Here is a 17,220-nt window from a genome sequence, read left to right on the forward strand (position 1 = left end):
CAAGGGGGCTCAGTAATCTCTGAAGGAAAAGTAATAATAAACATGTGCTTCTTTCATCAAATAGTGATCATTCATTTTATTTCATTTTTATTTATTTTTGAACAAAGTATACTGACAAAGTGCACAAAGCAAATTACAAATCTACTTATAGTCGAGTTTAGAAATAAAACAAAACCAAGATACAACAATAAGATCAATAATACAAATGATTATTCAACAATACTTTAATGATACGTTCTTGCCATGACTCCATCATGCAACATACTACATACAACCTTTAGGCAACCCGTGCCAGTGTTCAGTCTACGCGGTCAGAGAAACAAGAGGAACGGAGTTACACAGAGCGGGTAAGGACACTTCTATGGTCACCACAATCCTTACGTATTTACTGAAGAAAAAGACAAAATCCAAAGTGCTAAAAAAATTGTCCTCATAAATCAGATAAAAGGAATAATGCCTTACATTACAACACTGTCAGGAGAAGGGAGACAGCGAGGCCATACCCAGGCCTGCAGAAATACAGGATTGGTGTGCAGTCTAATGAGCTGCACTGTACGACATTACAAACAAATCTGCAATTATTATTATCATCATTATCATTATCATTATTATAATATATTTTTTTCTCCATTCTGAGATTCTGCTGAAGTCTAAGGTTCAGTCCCAGTGTGAAATGTGCACCTTCACTTTTGGAAACAAAACAAAATGAAAGAAAACCAAAAACATGATATAAAAAATTAAATCAAAACAAAAACTGTCAATCTTACAAAACTATGGCATAAAACGACAGAATCGGTATGTTTCCGTCTGGTTGAGTAACATCACTTTGCATATATTCAGCATCTGCAAACAAGGTGCACATTGAACCTTAGACTAGGCCTGCCAGGTACAACGTGGGGAGATTATATGCAGCTGTGGAGAGGTGAGCCTGGCGCTGGGAAGTGAGAGTGAGCGGGGGTTCGTGCCAGACTGGACCACCGCGCAGGGCCGCCTCCACAATCCACACAGACAGGCACGGTGCGGGGAGAGGAGGGACAGGGAGCTGGCGTCCGCAGGCATTCCTTGGCAGCTCAGCAGCCCAGCCAGTCTGTTTTCACATCTCCTATTTTGACAATCTTGAGGTTGCTGTCATCCAGCTTCAGATAGTAGGCGTCTTTGAAGAAGTAGCTGTATCCTGAGAATGATAACAGACATGAATCACTCAATAAACGATGCGATACAAAAGTGAATACCAATTTGAGAATTTTAAACAGCCATAGTTCAGCCCAGTTCTGGTTGCATTAGTCCTACATTAACTCAGCTTTCATTACAACACTTAACTCTTCAGAACAATTGGGCAATTTCCTCTTCTGTACATTCTTTTATCACAGCCCAGACTACCTCTCAACTTTAACTAGTTCTTATGGCAATATCCTGTTATTAGGAGCAGTGTTTTGGGTGCGTTTTAAAAGGGGCTGCAGGGAAACGTACTTCCTGGGTAAAAAGATTCAGTCAGGCATTATCAAGGCCTGGGGAGCAGGCTCCTCACTGGTGAATTAGCAGAGACAGAGACATCTTTGTAAAGCAGTACAGACATGCTCTATTAAATGCTGTTTCCTAAAGATGTAAAAAAAAGAAAACTGTATGTATGTATGTATGTATGTATGTATGTATGTATGTATGCATGTGTGTGTGCATGCTTGTGTGTGTTAAATAGTGTATGTGTATGGGGGTGAGAGGAAGGGAGAGAGATCAACTAGGAACACACATTGGGAGGACTTGCTCAGTGTTTCTGAGAAGCCATTCAATTACTCCAATTTTTTATTTTTTCCCTTTTTAGCAAAGAGAACAAACACTGGAAAATGACTTCAGAGTTTCAGAGTTATCTTTGAGTTTGTGTTGTTGTTAGAGGCATGGTGCCAGGCATAATGAGGGGCTGGCTGCCTTCTCCCTGACCACGAGGAATGCGAGTCTCAAGTCAGCCAGTCTCTGAGCAGACAGCAGCGCTGCGAGCTCTGCACGCAGGCCTGGGGCTTACCATTCCCATTCATGTTGAATGCTGCATCTAAACTGTCTGGGATGCCATTCCAGGCATCTGCAATCAGCTTAGGGAAGCCTGGGTCCATTTTCTTCTTCTCTTCATTGTACCTGCGGGTGTGAAAACAAAACACAAGAAATTGGTTAATCACACTGTGGGCACCCAAGAACACATGTGACACTGACCACTAACAAGCTTGGTGTTGAAGATTGCAGTGTAGGGGAGCACACACACACACACATATATATATATATATATATATATATATATATATATATATACACATTGCTTAAAATCTCAGAGAAGACACGCATGCCTACTGCTCAAGTGAATGAATGTAAAGCGACTGTGGGAGAAGTTAAAGAAAATGTGGAGAAAACATGCCTCCAGAACTTCTCTCCTGCAAAGATATAGGTTTTCTTGTTCTTGTTGAAGGAGAAAGCAGCGTCAATGCGAGGCAGGTCTGCAGGCAGGCCCAGAGTAGAAATTTTCTTGGGGTAGCCCTTCTCCAGATCGCTGGCTTTATACACCCAGACCTCATTACCTGGGGCAGACAAAACAGACAACATTTCAGGGTGGCCCTTTCAATCATATTGACTCTGCCTAGAGTGTATGCCTTACCTTCCTTGTGCACATAGGGAAAATGATGTATAACAGCATCTAATAAAATACCAGTAAAATACCCTCACCCTGTGTCCCCTGTCCATGCTATCTGTGCCGTCTCTGTTCTGATTTTGTTTACATGTTCTGTCCCCTCCCCGATCTCTGTGACCACTGGAGGTACAACCCAAGAACGGTGCTCTACCCTAAGCGAGAGGACGCACCTGCAAAGAAGACTGACTTCTCTTCCAGGGGATTCTCATACACGGCGTCGAAGGTCTCCGGGAGCTCTGACCAGAAGGTGGCCACGAGCATAGGGCCTGTGGGCTTAGACCTGGGGTTGCTGGTTCTCCACAGGAATCTGCAGGCAGAGAGAACAGAGAAACAACAAGGAATTACAGCATGATTTACAATGGGCTGATTCACTAGCACATCTGTTTCTTGTTATGGCTGGCAGCTCGGACGCCAGCAGTGCAGGCCCGGGCCTGCCTGCTCCGAGAAATGTGCAGGACTGTGAAACAATACAGCTTCCTTTCGCTCCCTGAACATGACCAATTTTTTTGTATTTTAATCACAATACAATCCTCAGAAGAGAGTAAAAAAAGTGAACCGCAGCATTAAACTTCTGTACTGTCTTGGAATGTAAAATAATAAGCTGTACATGGTACAGACAGGCTGAGGGACTTTTCAGCTGAAAACAACTTTAAGCATAATTAAGCAAATTGTGCTTCCCTTAAGATTTCATTTAAAGAACTGAGTCCTCAGCAGAAAAAAAAAAAAAAAAAAAAAAAAAAAACAAACACAAATAAACAATTAAACAGCAGACAAAGAGGCAGTCTGGGAGCAGAGTGGGAATATGTGACACGTGACGAGGATGCCCACAATGCAGAGGGATTCATACTCCAACTTCCACAGCATTAGAAAAAAGTCACGCTTTCAAGGAGGCAGTCCTCAATCAGGCGGTCTCTGATGCCTGAGAATTGATACGCAGATCAATGGAAGCTTTCCAGTGAATGGCCTTCAGTGTGGATATTGTGAAAGCAAATGTCGAAGGGTACTCTAAAAGTGCTTCATGCAAGGTTTTCTATGCCAGCACATGCAGCACCAGGGGACAGGTCTGCTGAATCTCGACCAAACCTAAAGTGACCACACATTTAATCTGGACTCCCTTTTGCACTGATCTGTGGCTTGACCACGCAGGCCCAGTCGCTGAGCCCTGTCCCCCCATATCATTAAAACATCTGCTTCAGTCTGCAAGAAGAAGGAGCAGCTGGAAATAACTGAGAGCTGAAGTCACTCGGGTTCTGAAACTGAATATCCGAATAAATAGCTTGATTTCTTTTTTGTACAGATTTCCATACTGTATTTTTTTTTTTTTGTAAGTAAACATTTTTTATTTTATTATTTTAAGAAATACTTCTTAGAATACTTAGACTATTATATCTTATCCAGTAATTCTAGTGCTAAACTCGGGGCTGTTATGTCCCATAGATGATAGAAAAAACAACAACAATCACAGTCTTCACCCCCCTTACAGCAGGAAAATGCAGATGGAGATTATCAGATACATTGTAATAGGAGCAAAATCTGTAAGGATATGGTCTGCAGGGCTCAATACTGTCCGACTAACAGCTGTATGAGAGACCTGCTATACGTACAGCGCTACTGAAAGAAAGATCAAAATCAGGCGCATCCTGCCAGAGAGCTGCATTACAGCCTTTTATAATTATTCACAGGTATCTTTCCTTGTGGGTGAGACGCTGTCAGACCCGACCTGACAACAGCTGCTTACGATCACTGTGGAAGAAAGCATGCATGTGAAGTGAAGGAAAAATAGCTCTGATTTACAGGTCTGTCATTGATGCAGAAAAGCAGGAAATGTACAATCTGTATATGAAGCTGTACATCTCCTCAGAACCTCACCACTCAGCCCAAAAGGCTGAATGCACACTTGCACAGATAAGAGAAGAGCCATCAGAGATCAAGATGTGATACCACCACCCCAGGTATTCTGGGATTGACTACCAGACTTTTTGCAAATGAGCATAGTAAAGTGGATATGAAAATCATGATTCTGCAGATGTTCTGAGGTTGTAGTTATGTCAATTCTAGGACACCAGTTAGGGCCTCTATGTTTGTGTGCAGCGGACCCTACATAACAAAAAAGAACAACTCCAGACCAGACCACACAAATCTAACTAAACTGGAAAACAAAACAAGCAAACAAACATTTCCTCTGAGCACTGACACTTCACATCAATCTTTAACAACCACACTCTTGCTTTAATTAAAGGAGCTCATTATTTGAACAGGTGGCATTCCTAAGTGGCACAATCAGCTTCCAATCTATACAGGCCAGAGTGGGCCATGCTTGCAACTGTTGCGTTTCAGTTATGCTCCGAACGTCAGATGAAAAAAAGCTGAAATGTTGCTCTTGATTGCAAAATAGAAAAAGAACACGATGGAGGAGCAAAATAAATTAATAAATAAACATAAATATTGGAAAATGAAACAGTAGGTAATCAAGAAACAGACATGCAGGATAACCTCCCTGGGGGCTGTCTGCTGTGGGAGTGGTTCAGAAGCTGCTATGGGAATACTGAGAAGGTGTTATGAGTCATCCTGTGTTTACACTAGAGCATACTTTATTGCAGCCCCTGCCCAATCCTCAGGAGAGGAACACTCATTGCATATCAAAAGCTTTTAAAAACTTAATATGAGAACTTTGTTTTGTTTCATGTTTTATTACCATACTAGGTAGAAGTGTTTTTGTTTTTTTACAGTGATTTTAAGGGCATGGAATTTAGCATTAGGCCCCATTGTAGAGACATTTACAGTTGGGAGTGCATGCACATATAGATGTACGATTGAGAGTGGATAGAGGTGTCATAAGTCTCACAGGCAGGAGGGCTGTATGGGGAGTGTCATCCCGTGAATGCCAGATACATCTATTTTTATTATTTCAATTGATTCACCTTTTAAACTGCCATGGCCAAACCAACTGTCCCCAAAAAGACACAAAACAAACAGTAAAAAATCTCAGATTTGACTTTGTCCTTTCCCTCCACAGTCAAAGCTTCTGTGTTAGTAAGGGTTTGGCCCAGAAACATGCAGTTTGGAGACGACGGCATGTTTACCTGCCCTTGAAGAAGAAGGTCTCTCCCCTGATCTGAGAAACTGCATCGAACACTATGTCCATACTGCAGAGGTCCATGGGTGTGACAGGGCCCTGAGTTGGGGGCAGGGGCCTGTCTGTGGGCACTCCTAGAGTAGAGGACACAGGCCTTAATCCATGGAGCTCCACACACAAACTCACACACACACACGCATGAGGAAATTTATCTTGAGGAAAAAACAAATTACCCAAGTTTAAGTCTAAATCTAGAGACCAATGTCTCTATTAAATGTTCATTACAAGTCTGTAACATTAATTCCTTAACCGAGGAACTGTGTGTAACTGTAAACTGTACCGTAGAGCTCCTGGATGCCCTGGATATCATCGTTGGACAGCTTGAAGTTCCTGGTGTAGGTGTAGGTGGGGGCCATCAGTGCCCCTGGGTCCTGAGAGTGCTCCAGTCCCAGGGCATGGCCAAACTCATGGGCTGCTACCAGGAACAGACTGTAACCTAGGGACAGACAATACACACACACACAGAAACACACAGAGAGACACACACACCAGGGGTGAGAACACAGCAGCCCCTGCCATCACATAAACCACACAACTGCTACCAAAAACGACAACAAGAGGGTTTTAAAAGGACTTATAAATGCAGCTGACCTGCAGCTCTCTGGGACTGGAGTTGGACTCCCCTTAAGTGCCAGTAATTTTAAAATAAATGCTAGACAGAAACACAACAAAGCCTTCATATGCAGGCTTTATATTGTCCTTGTGAATTCTATCGACTTTGAGTGTGTGTATGACTGCCTGTATGGGCTCACAGGGAATTCATCTCCCTGGATTCATGCTTTGGGCAGCTGTGCTGTTGTAGCTGAGAAGAAGCACCTTGGTCTGGACAGAATCCCCATTTGCGGTCGTCGTCGTAGCTGCTGGTGGAGGCACACCACAGCTTGCCATCGCTGCGCCCCGAGGATGTGCAGGCCTCGTACTTGTCCCCCAGGAAGGTGAAAGGGAAAACGCACGGAGCACCCTCTGAGTTTCCCCCAACAGTGGACATGGCTGCTCGGAGACAAGGAAAAGATGACGACAGAAGCAATTGCACATTAAAGCAATTACGAAAAAACGACATGTAGTGGGTGTCGGTGGTGGTGTCGGAGCTCCCCGCTCGGGATTCGATCCATGCTGCACAGACTCTCCTCCTAAATTCATCAACAAACAATTTTAGGACAATAATTTACTAAAAATCAGCTAATGTATTCAAAATAATGCCCTAAAAACAACCAAAATATAACTAGAATACCTTTCATACCTTCCTCTATATCCCTAATTAAATTGAGCTTTGGGACATTTTCTAATATTGATTTTCACTTGGAAATATTATGTATATTTTCTTAAACATACGAATTTCTTCTGTTCATACTGGAACAACTATGCATTAGCCCTTTCCTCAGCAGTGTGAGGGGTGGCTCCACTGGCCCACTCTTTTAGCAGTCCGAGCACTGGAAAAGTAAACTAACTCCATCACATCTTATGTATATAACACAAACACCTTTCTGAACCCTGAAGAAACTATAGGAGATGTATATATCTCCACTTACCTAAACTCACACATACACACACAAACATAACATGTACAGTACATGATTATTTTTTCCTAATCCTGAGTGTATTTCCAGGGAAGCCCGGAGACTTCTGCATCTTCTTCCAGCTGAACTTAGCTTGAAGCCAAGCCTTCATGGAACTGGGACCAAAGCAGGCTGCTGGCATTTTAATGAGCCCGGTAAAATGTACACTCATCAGTTTTCAATACGTCAAACACACAGCTCGCAGACAACCACGGGGCAAAGCTGCCGTCTCCTCAATTCAAAACAGATGACAGCTTTAGCCATACAGCTCTGTTACCCAGCTCTACATATGGCCACTAAAGCCAGGCCTGCACAATGGAAAATGTCAGAAGCCAGCACACTATAAAGGTTTGGCAGTTTCAAAGTGAAGTGAGCAGAGACCTCTACAGAACCATTGTCTAGAAAAGACTCAACAGTCCTTCGAAACAACTGTAAATCAAAATCATGTGTTTAATTATGCAAATATTATGTGTATTTTAATAAGCTTATGTAAACTAAAGGTTACATAACTTAGGTGGCTAATAAATACTTTACCTGGACACAAAAGTTCAACATGTCTTCCTAATAATAATGTAACCAAAAGGAAAGCATAACACACAAACACACACACCACACACACAAGGCAGGTAGTCATCACCAAGCATATGAGTATGAACACTACTTCAGGGAACAAGGACCCATGGACACAAGTGGAAGTAAGAGACAGTCCACAGGTAATGGACACAGGAAGCAGTTTTTCACCCAGTGGGTTGCTGGGGAGGCAGGGTGATTGAAGCAGACTAGGAACCAGGCAAAGCTCACAAAATGCCCTCTGCTTGTTCCCCAGCTTCCTGGTGCTCCTCTTTGAGTGCATCTGTGTGGGGAAATGGCAGTAGGGGTGGGAGGGGACAGCTCACCTGTCTCGGGACAGAAGCCGTAACTCTTGTCCCGGTCATAGTCCTCGGTCGTAGCGCACCAACGGTAGCCGTCATCTCTGCCCTCGGTGGTGCAGCCCTGGTACTTGTTGCCCTGGAAGGTGAAGGGGAACTTGCAGGGGGCACCCTCCCCATTGCCTCCCAGTGTGAAGAGCACTGCAACACAGACACAAACACTCTCTCACCCACCGCCCTGCTGCAGCCAGTCTCACAGAGCATCACCACCTCAGTGTATCGCAGTTTACATAGGCATGCTGTACAGCCAATAAGAGGAAGGGCTAGATTCATGAGCTGCTTCTTATGATCATTATTAATAATAATATAAATAGTTGTATTATTTTGTTAAGCGGTTAAATTCTTGGTTTACAATAATTTGTATTTTGAACCGTTTCTCAGCTCTTATATCTCTATCCCCTGCCATGGTGACTCGAGAGACTTTCACTCCCAGTTAGTTCAGACACTGATCCCCACGGCACCACAGTAACAGCCGGCACCCTCAACAGCATCTGCCTGTGTAACGTTTCTTCATCTCACTGACATCTCAGTAAGATTGCCTTCCTAGAGATTGTACAGAAATCATTGCTTTTAGGTTTGATGTCTGGCTGAAACACAGTGATACATTTAGTAAATGCCGTTTTCAGGACGAGCGCGTGCATATGTATTTATGCGTTTAAATGCCTAAGCACAACATTTTCACCACTTGCAACACTGCACGATCTCACAGAGAAAGCAGCTTTAGTTTTTATGTAAACATTTCCTTTCAAACTGACAGGATTTGGGAGATGTGTGTCTGTCAGGAGACACTGCCACATTTCAGCTCTTAATCCGCAGGGGACCTAATGAACAATATTATTTCTGTCACATTAAAGTCAGGTTTCTGTGAAATATGTTGTTCAGACAGAGTGACAAGGCTCTCTTTCATCTCCCAATATTCCTACTGCGAAGACTTGCACGCTCACGTGGGCCACTCAAACCTTGTCTTTCTTCTAATTGAATTGTGAGAGAAATGTTAAAAGTGACAGATTGAGCAGCGGAGCAGGGATAGATGGGTTTTCTTTTCTACTGCAAGCTGCTGCTGCTACTCCCCCCTACTCACCATCACTACCCCAACCCCCCTACCACCACACCCTCAATTCTTTCAGGAAATGCCTTTGGTTGTGCAACCCCCCACAAAAAAATAATCACAAAATGTTCTAACTTTGTTTTCAGCAAATTTCTGCCTTTGATTGAGCCACAGAATGAAAACACAGTGTTATTCACTCCCAGTCAGGGCCAAGGCTGTATCAGCTGGGCAGTGGAGAAGCAGCAGTGTGCCTGGCAGCGATGTCTGACTTCACACAGCGGCACAGCGCCGGACACACACCCTCCGGGGGCCCAGTCGAGGTTGTCGAGATGATGCTTGTTTTTGCTATTGTTTTTTCTCTTCAATATTTACATGGATACAATTATTGTTTTTCTTTGTGTCTTTGTTTTCAAGAGGAATTTTAAAATGTGGCCCTTTTTTGGGTTATCTAAGATTAGGGCTTGCTGTGTACAAACTCTGTAATTAATACCAGTTCTAGTTTAATTAGACAGATCCAGTCTTGGCATGATCTATTACATACAGAGGCACACTGTGCTGCTGCTCACACACATAACAACAGGAGTTTATTTGTGTTATTTATTTTCCAAGATATTCACTTCCGAATGTAATGCAACCGGAGGCCCAGGGGCTCACAGCTGAGCCTGGACTCAAAACAGAGGGGGGGGGCACTCACGCTCATGGGGGCAGAAGCCGTACTTCCCGTCATCGTCGAAGTTGTAGGTGGTGGAGCACCATAGGAAGCCATCCTCCCGGCCCTCGGGGGTGCAGCTGGAGTACTCCTTCCCCATGAACTTGAAGGGGAACTTACAGAACTCCCCTTCGGCATTCCCATACTTCACTTTCACCACTGCAGAACAGATAGGGAGGAAGGAAAGAGACACGTGATAATGATCAGCACATCACAAAGTCATGACACAAAAATGTGTCTGTGTGTTTTTGTGCTTCACCGCAGGAATGTAGTGAGTTTTAATTCAGAATTTGCGTCCTTGTGTTCAATTCAGTAAACACTTCAGTTGAGCTGTAACAGACTGTGTAGAAGGAATTAAACAGAGACCAAAGTAGACTGTGACACACATGTAATAGAAGTACATGCACTCTTGTTTAACACACACTGTTTCAATCACAGGACAGTGGGCTTCCTCTTCTTTAAAGTCATTTCAAAAAGGGTTCCTGTTGTAGGACATTTCACTCAGTCCTGCAACACAGACATGACGTCAGGTCACTGCCCTTCACTGCACCTTCTCTCAGCCTATAATTATGGTGTATAAATGTTACATTTGTAGCGAAGAGAGTCTAGAACAGGTAAGCAGTTTTTTGGTGATGAAAAACAAAACACCGACTATCTAGTTTTTTAAAGTAATATATTCAAAAGCTTTGAATTGTGTCAGTGCAGCTCTTAGTGTTTAGTACAAAAGCATATATTTGTATATCTACAGATCTATTTGATATTTGTACAGCGCTATTCAAGCAAAGGTCCAACCTTTCTTCAGAGCTGGTGTTCCATGAAAGGCAACATATACAAATAAAAAACAATTGGTTGTCCGAGACCAGTCTCTATTATCTGGCCATGGCTGAAGAAAATATACTGTAGTATAGCATGGTGATGTGCCAGAAGGGAAACTGAAATCATGGTAAAGCATGCAGGTCCAGTGGAGTAAAATCATTGCAGAAACAAGCACACGCAGCACCAAATCATGAGAATACCACGGGACAGCTACAAAACTGCAGCGTGGAGTCTCCTGTGGTCAACTGTCCAATGGGTAAGAGGTGGAGAGTGAATGGTGGCATACCTTGCCCCTCTCCCAGAGTCCACTGCTCGTCATCGTCAAAGTGTGAGTCCCCCCCGATGCCTGGTCCTGGGGCGAAGGCGTGGGCTAGGAGACCATCTTTCCCGTCGAAGGGGTATCCGTCTCCGTGCTCTGGGGACAGGACAGCCAGGGACATGCATCACTCACAGGGCCCACACACAACCCACTACACTGCTCACCATGGTCGGGGAGCTCACAAACACATGACTTACACGCTATGGAGATCTGCCATGTTACAAACAAAATTAAAAACAGATAACAAAAAAACAACTATTGATTTAATCTGCCTAAACTGAATTTGTTTTATCATGCTAGCTGCCAGTAGGAACTCATACTATGGGATTAGAAAGCACTGATGTAGGACCTTTGCAGAACATTTCAGCTTTCAGTTTCTGCATCGCTTTCAGATATCGTCACCTATCATCAGGGAGACAGTTATAAACACCTGTAGCGTCTGAGTAACTTTGCAGGTTTTACAGTTAAATTCTCAGCTTTAATACGGAATTGCTCACACTCGTGTGCAATGAGGTAATTTAATTTAACAATTTGCCCAGTATTTAATTTTTTTGATAATTGTCACCAATCGGCAAAAAACAAAACTGTATTTATTGCAGAGCTGGAAACACAAGCAGCTCTTTTCCTGCCACTTCTCCCTCCTGAGCAACCAGCTGAATTAAGCTGAACTCTGCAAGAAGAGGTCACCTGAGGTCGACACGTCAGGCAAACTGGCTCATGTCATGAGTTACGGCATAAGAATTCCTCAATTAGAATTAATTATTTCTGCAATAACCACAATACACTTCAGTCTATATTTCTGACTGGAAAACATCCAGAACCCGGTCATAGCGCTGGTCTTCAGATGGTGAAAACACACTGTAGAAAAATATAGTGAGACACCCTGAAGCACAAGGTCCCCTCTGGCAATCAGCTTGCAGTGCCCAATCCCTCCTTCAGGGGCTTCACTGCAGTACCGCAATACGAGTCCAGAGAATTCACAGTTTCAGCTCATATACACGTGAGTAAAGAAATAACCCTATGCCCTAAGATGATTGCTGCATATACACATCTACCACCGCACTCATGTGTTGTCTCGCCTGCTCAATTGGTGCGAAAACAAGCCTGGCAGAACCATACCCCAGCGCCCGAAATTGATCATGATGTCGGCCTCTCCATCCATGAGGCGACTGAACTTGAGCGGCGTGACGTCACTCCACACTTTGAAGGCGCGGGCAAAAGCGTCATCTATTGTCTCCTCGTCCATGTCAGGGGTGTGGCCTAAAATCCTGGAGGGAACAACAACCTTGGGGTAAATAAAAGTATAAGGCCTTCACTGGAGGGCAACCAGGACTTGACCACAGCAGGGGCATTCATGCATACATCTCTTGTTCATAATGTTGCCTTGAATTATGGAGTTTTGTTAAACCAGGATGAGGTCAGGTTTGCCTTCAGAGTGTACTCCGCACTCCTCACACCTGGCTGGTCTGCCTTTCATGGCCAGAGCAGGTACAGGTAGCACCACTTACAGGCCTGCTGGGCTTGGGTTCACATGTACTTCTTCAGTTGAAATCGGTAGAGCTGTGATTAGAAGGTCTCACCTAGACGAAAAGGGAATGAACTCGCGAATGCATCTAAACCTGAATCCGGCGACTGCCTACCTGTACGTGACGCCGTTCTTCTCCCACTTTGGCCTCCGAGGAAAGAAGTTGTAATTGGCCACGTCTGGGACGCCACAGCGAGGCTTCTTCATCACCTCCAGGGTTTTCTGGTCGATCTCTCCGGTCTCCGGCAGCGAGAAAAACTTCTGCATTTTCTTCAGGGTGTCTTTGAGCATCATGAGGTTGCATCTGTCTTTTGGGCATCCATAGAACTTGTTCAGGTAATGCTTTGAAGAGAGATAGAGAGAGAGGAAAAAAGGTCAAGTGTGTGTGGAAGTAAATGATTGGGGGTTAAGGTGACTGACATTGGTTGAAAATAAAAACTGGAAGTAAAGAGAATAAAACAGAATCTTGGAAGTGTATAAGATTACATTTGACATTTTACAGCCCCCCCTCCCCCTCACAACCCTCCCACACAGGCTCCCACCCACAAACTCGCTGAGGCAGCCCACTGTTTATGTCTCAAGGTTGAATCCACTCAAATTATATCCCTTTGTCAGAGTTTTGAGGTTTTGCTGTCTTCACTCTGATAATTACAGTGGAAGTTTAACTCCATTGTCTGCATTACTTTTTTTTTTTTAATTACATCTATTTTTCTTCCTCATTTAAAAAAAGAAGAAAATATCCCAGCTATGATGAGTGTCAATACGAACATAAGTATCCATGGACTTCAATCAGCTCAGTTTTAACAGAATCAAAACAACATGTAGGGAATTACATTGTAATTGCGTTTTATTGTTAACACATTCGATTCTATTTTCTTTGCATGGAACAGCTATGTAATACGTTTTTAAAGGTTTAATTTGATTAACTGCTATGCTCTGGGTAGGTCACAAAGGCAGTTTTCCGTACACTTCACTCCAAGAAAAACTTACCAGCGCGACTTCTTTGTCTGTTCTTGGGCTTGAGTCATCCCCAGGGAACTTGATGATGGGCGAAGGCGCAGCAAAAGTTTGCTGAAAAGCAATGAACTGAAGGAAAAACACTTTCAGGAGAAGGTGTCCGGAGTCCATCTCTGCAGTGTCTGTCCTTCCTTCTGCTTGTCTGGGTATCCGAGTCTGGTGTTGCCGTCTGCCACTGCGGTGTCTCCGGCTATGCTATTTTTTCTTATCTGCACATCCTGCCTGCATGCGAGATTGACCCAATTCTGCTTGCATTAGCAGATTTTTTTTTTTTGCTTTAAGAAAGTATATGCACACTGCGCAGTCTCCAATTCGCAGAAAATTTTGGGAAATGAAATAGGACACGCAGCCGCCAGGGATGTGGAAAGCCGAGCGCTTTCTTCTCCAGAGCCTGTCTATCTGAGGAAAGCCAGGCTGTGTGGGATGGTGTACACTTGGAGCCCAACATAGTGCACCGGAGCAAACTTTTTGAAGTGTCTTTGTGACTGTAGAATTGCTTTAATGGCCCCATTATTTCTGCACGTATGTATTAAAGAACATGAAGGAAATGGACATACCTACGACCCCAAATAAAGTAGAAACAGTACAGTGTCATTGTATTGTTTCTGTTATTGCACAAATAGGGTCCCCCACCATCTTAATTTGAATTCCATCATTGTAAACCATTTTATTACATACACTGCGATTAAATTCATTAAATGTTCCTGCATCTGTTTACAGTTTCTATACTGTACACTTATACTGCAAAATAAATACCCCAGATGTGGTGGATCTTATTTGTTTAATACAACAGCTATGTCTGTTGTATACAACAACAGACATAATGCAACAGACATAGCTGTCTATATATATATATATATCCTACATATTTTTTATTATTGGCGCACTCACACAAGTGATACATTTCTATACAAACCGTTACGTCACCTCTTGAACAAAGTCATGCTGCATTATGGGAAGTGTAGTCCTGCACTCGAGAGATGAGCCAGGTAAGTCATGGGCCAATAGGACGCTTTCAAGATAAAATAAATGAATGAATGCATATTAACACTTTAATCCGTCTATCTGCGTTTGAAAAAAAACAATGGGAGTTATTTAATTGTCACTATGTTGGTCCTTGTTGCATGTACAATTCAAAACTACACTTTTAACTCAACGCATTTGAAAGTATGGAAGATGCTGGGTACAGACAAGACTGGACGAGGTAGCTATGAATGTGATAATGTCGTTAGTGAACATATGTTGTAAATAAGATGGACAACGTGGCCTGTTCACCACTGTGCGTCATTCTAACCACAGCAACCACGACCAGCAGCGATGCTTTCCCGGGCAACGATGCCATGCAGGGTTGTTAGCAAGTTGTATATTTAAAGTTTAATACACCATAGGGCGGAATAATGTAAAGGCCCTTGTGTGTAGGCCTGTACTAAAATGTCGTAAAGCTTCCTGACAAACAGATTGCTGTCTATTCATCATTACGTTAATTTAACAATACACTTTATTTTTCGCTCAGCATGACTTGTATGACTCAGACTCGTGAATTAGTGAATTAGGTCTCGACATCTGTAAACGTAAATACAACGTCCACCCAGAGTTGTGTATCCACGTTGTATTAAGTCAGACGAAGCAGCCCTCGGTTCCCATCATCCTTTGCACAGTGACGTCGTAGTCAAACTAACGTTCATGGCTGGCCATTTGATTTACTAGGGCCTAATCAGTTGTGTATACAAAATATAGGCCATGTTTGTATGTTTATTTGTTTATGCATCTATGTATGGATGTGTTTGTTAGGTTAAAGTGAGTATGCCTAGAATGTTTAATACCAGGTACATTCTGTTTAATTTAATTTCACTGCTTGCTTCTGTGGCATCCTGCAACAGCTGGCAGGGCAAAACAGACCTGGTCACGGCTCTGAATGAAGGTGATCTGTGTTTAACCTGTCGACATGCTCGCTGTTCCTGAATAAAGGTTTCAACAGTTGTTTGGACTCGGTAATCCGGCTTTACACAGCTCATAGTGGGTTCCCCGGTGCTTGCCAGTGAAGCGCTCTGACGGTACAGTCAGGTAGAAGAGGGTATTGAGGAGTGCCTGTCTGCCTGCCTACGTGCATGTCTGTGTGCACTATGTAGTGGATAAGTGTCAGGATCCCCCCTTCTACGCCGGATTTCAGTATTGTAGCTCTCTGTTGATGGAGAATGTGTTGCCATGGAAAGAAACTAAACACTTTACCCCCAAAAATGTGTTCCTGATTGACTCTTGGCTGTGGGGGCTCTGCTGGATCAGGTTTCAGTCTACAAGAAACAGCTTGTTTTTTTCTGTTCTGGTACTTATTTCTCTCATCCACTTCCTATTTCATGCTGTAATATTTTGTTTTAGCAGATGTGAGCTGACTAAGTGTAACAGTGTTGCCATCAGGACAGCCTCCAGTCCGAATACTAAGCACAGACAGGTATGAAGCCCATTCGCGTATCACAGTGGCACAGCTCAATGAACCTAATGGGCAGCCGGTGCTCTGTGAGAATGGCATCTCTGTTTATAGTCTGATTAAATGACCGTGGTGTGACTATAAATGACTTTTGCAGTACATTGGGTTGTGAACTATCTTTTTTTTTTTTAAGTATATCAGGGAAAAAAAGAATCAATAAGCGAACTAATATAAACAAATGCAAAAACAAAATCTCTATAATCTAAAGTTGTTTTCAAAACTTTTTCAGTTTTAAATAGTTAGCTGAAGTATTCTCACATAATTTGCAGTTGGGCTTGTTAACAAAGTATTTATTAACAGCTGTACTGAGAGAATTGTGTCTGGATGAGATCATTTTTGATGTGGTGCACATGTGCCATCTTGTGGTAGTTTGTTGCCATTACCGGGAAGCAGGAGAGCAGGGAAAGTCCCCTCTACTGTATAGTACATTTCACTATTATGTGCAACCAGCTTTACTGACATAGAAGGAAATATGAGATAAAAATCATAGCAACACGATAAGCACAGGATTGTTGAGCCCGTAGGCAGTGGTAATTTATTTGCATGTTGGTTTTTGGTATTATTTCTTTACAACGACTACTTCTTCTATTACTAATCCTTCCACAATGTACAGAAGAGTTGAGCGGTTTGTAAGCCATACAGCCGTGCTCATGCCGAGGCCCAATCCCTCAGGTTTACTGGTGTCTCCAAGTGGCTAAAGGCCATGATCTGGAGTACTTAAAGCAAGAATGCCACAGACTCGGAAACTGTCCAGGGCCAGAGAGGGAGACCCCTGTCCTAAACCCGGTCAGTAAGGAGTCATGATTATTGAAGTGTGCAGGTGCACCCATGGCATTATTATTCAGTATACAGGGCCTTGTATAAGTATTCAGAGCCTCTCACAGTTTTCACAATTTCTTATTTTGTTGCTTTAAATCACGACACTTTACAGTAGGAATTCAAACAATCAAAGCAAAAAGAAAGAAGTAAATAGATCATAGAAAATGCAAAAGTCACGATTGCTGTGGCA

The 17,220-nt window shown here is 43.1% G+C and overlaps 1 protein-coding gene across 1 annotated transcript; it reads right to left on the minus strand.

The window, feature by feature from the left end:
- Positions 1–61: 61 nt before the first annotated feature.
- Positions 62–14,124, minus strand: mmp2 (matrix metallopeptidase 2). The gene is made up of 13 exons (XM_066713406.1): positions 13,700–14,124; positions 12,825–13,051; positions 12,304–12,452; positions 11,152–11,280; positions 10,035–10,208; positions 8,260–8,433; positions 6,624–6,797; positions 6,088–6,243; positions 5,755–5,881; positions 2,842–2,978; positions 2,408–2,561; positions 2,018–2,133; positions 62–1,174 (listed from the first exon to the last, which is right to left on the minus strand). Exons 1-13 carry the CDS (start codon positions 13,835–13,837, stop codon positions 1,071–1,073), a joined length of 1,959 nt encoding a protein of 652 aa, XP_066569503.1. The 5' UTR covers positions 13,838–14,124; the 3' UTR covers positions 62–1,070.
- Between the last annotated feature and the right edge of the window lie 3,096 nt (positions 14,125–17,220).

The sequence above is a fragment of the Amia ocellicauda genome, chromosome 9, assembly GCF_036373705.1.
Source record: "Amia ocellicauda isolate fAmiCal2 chromosome 9, fAmiCal2.hap1, whole genome shotgun sequence".
Lineage (NCBI taxonomy): Eukaryota > Metazoa > Chordata > Actinopteri > Amiiformes > Amiidae > Amia > Amia ocellicauda.

Bases quoted from the DNA above. Each gene is read 5' to 3' on its own strand.
- mmp2 (XM_066713406.1), bottom strand. From the start codon at position 13,837: ATGGACTCCGGACACCTTCTCCTGAAAGTGTTTTTCCTTCAGTTCATT. The intron at 6,798-8,259 runs GTGAGCTGTCCC...GTCTCCGAGCAG, and splicing joins CGGCTTCTGTCCCGAGACAG to CCATGTCCACTGTTGGGGGA. The intron at 2,134-2,407 runs CTGGAGGCATGT...TTGTTTTCACAC, and splicing joins ATCTTTGCAGGAGAGAAGTT to CCGCAGGTACAATGAAGAGA.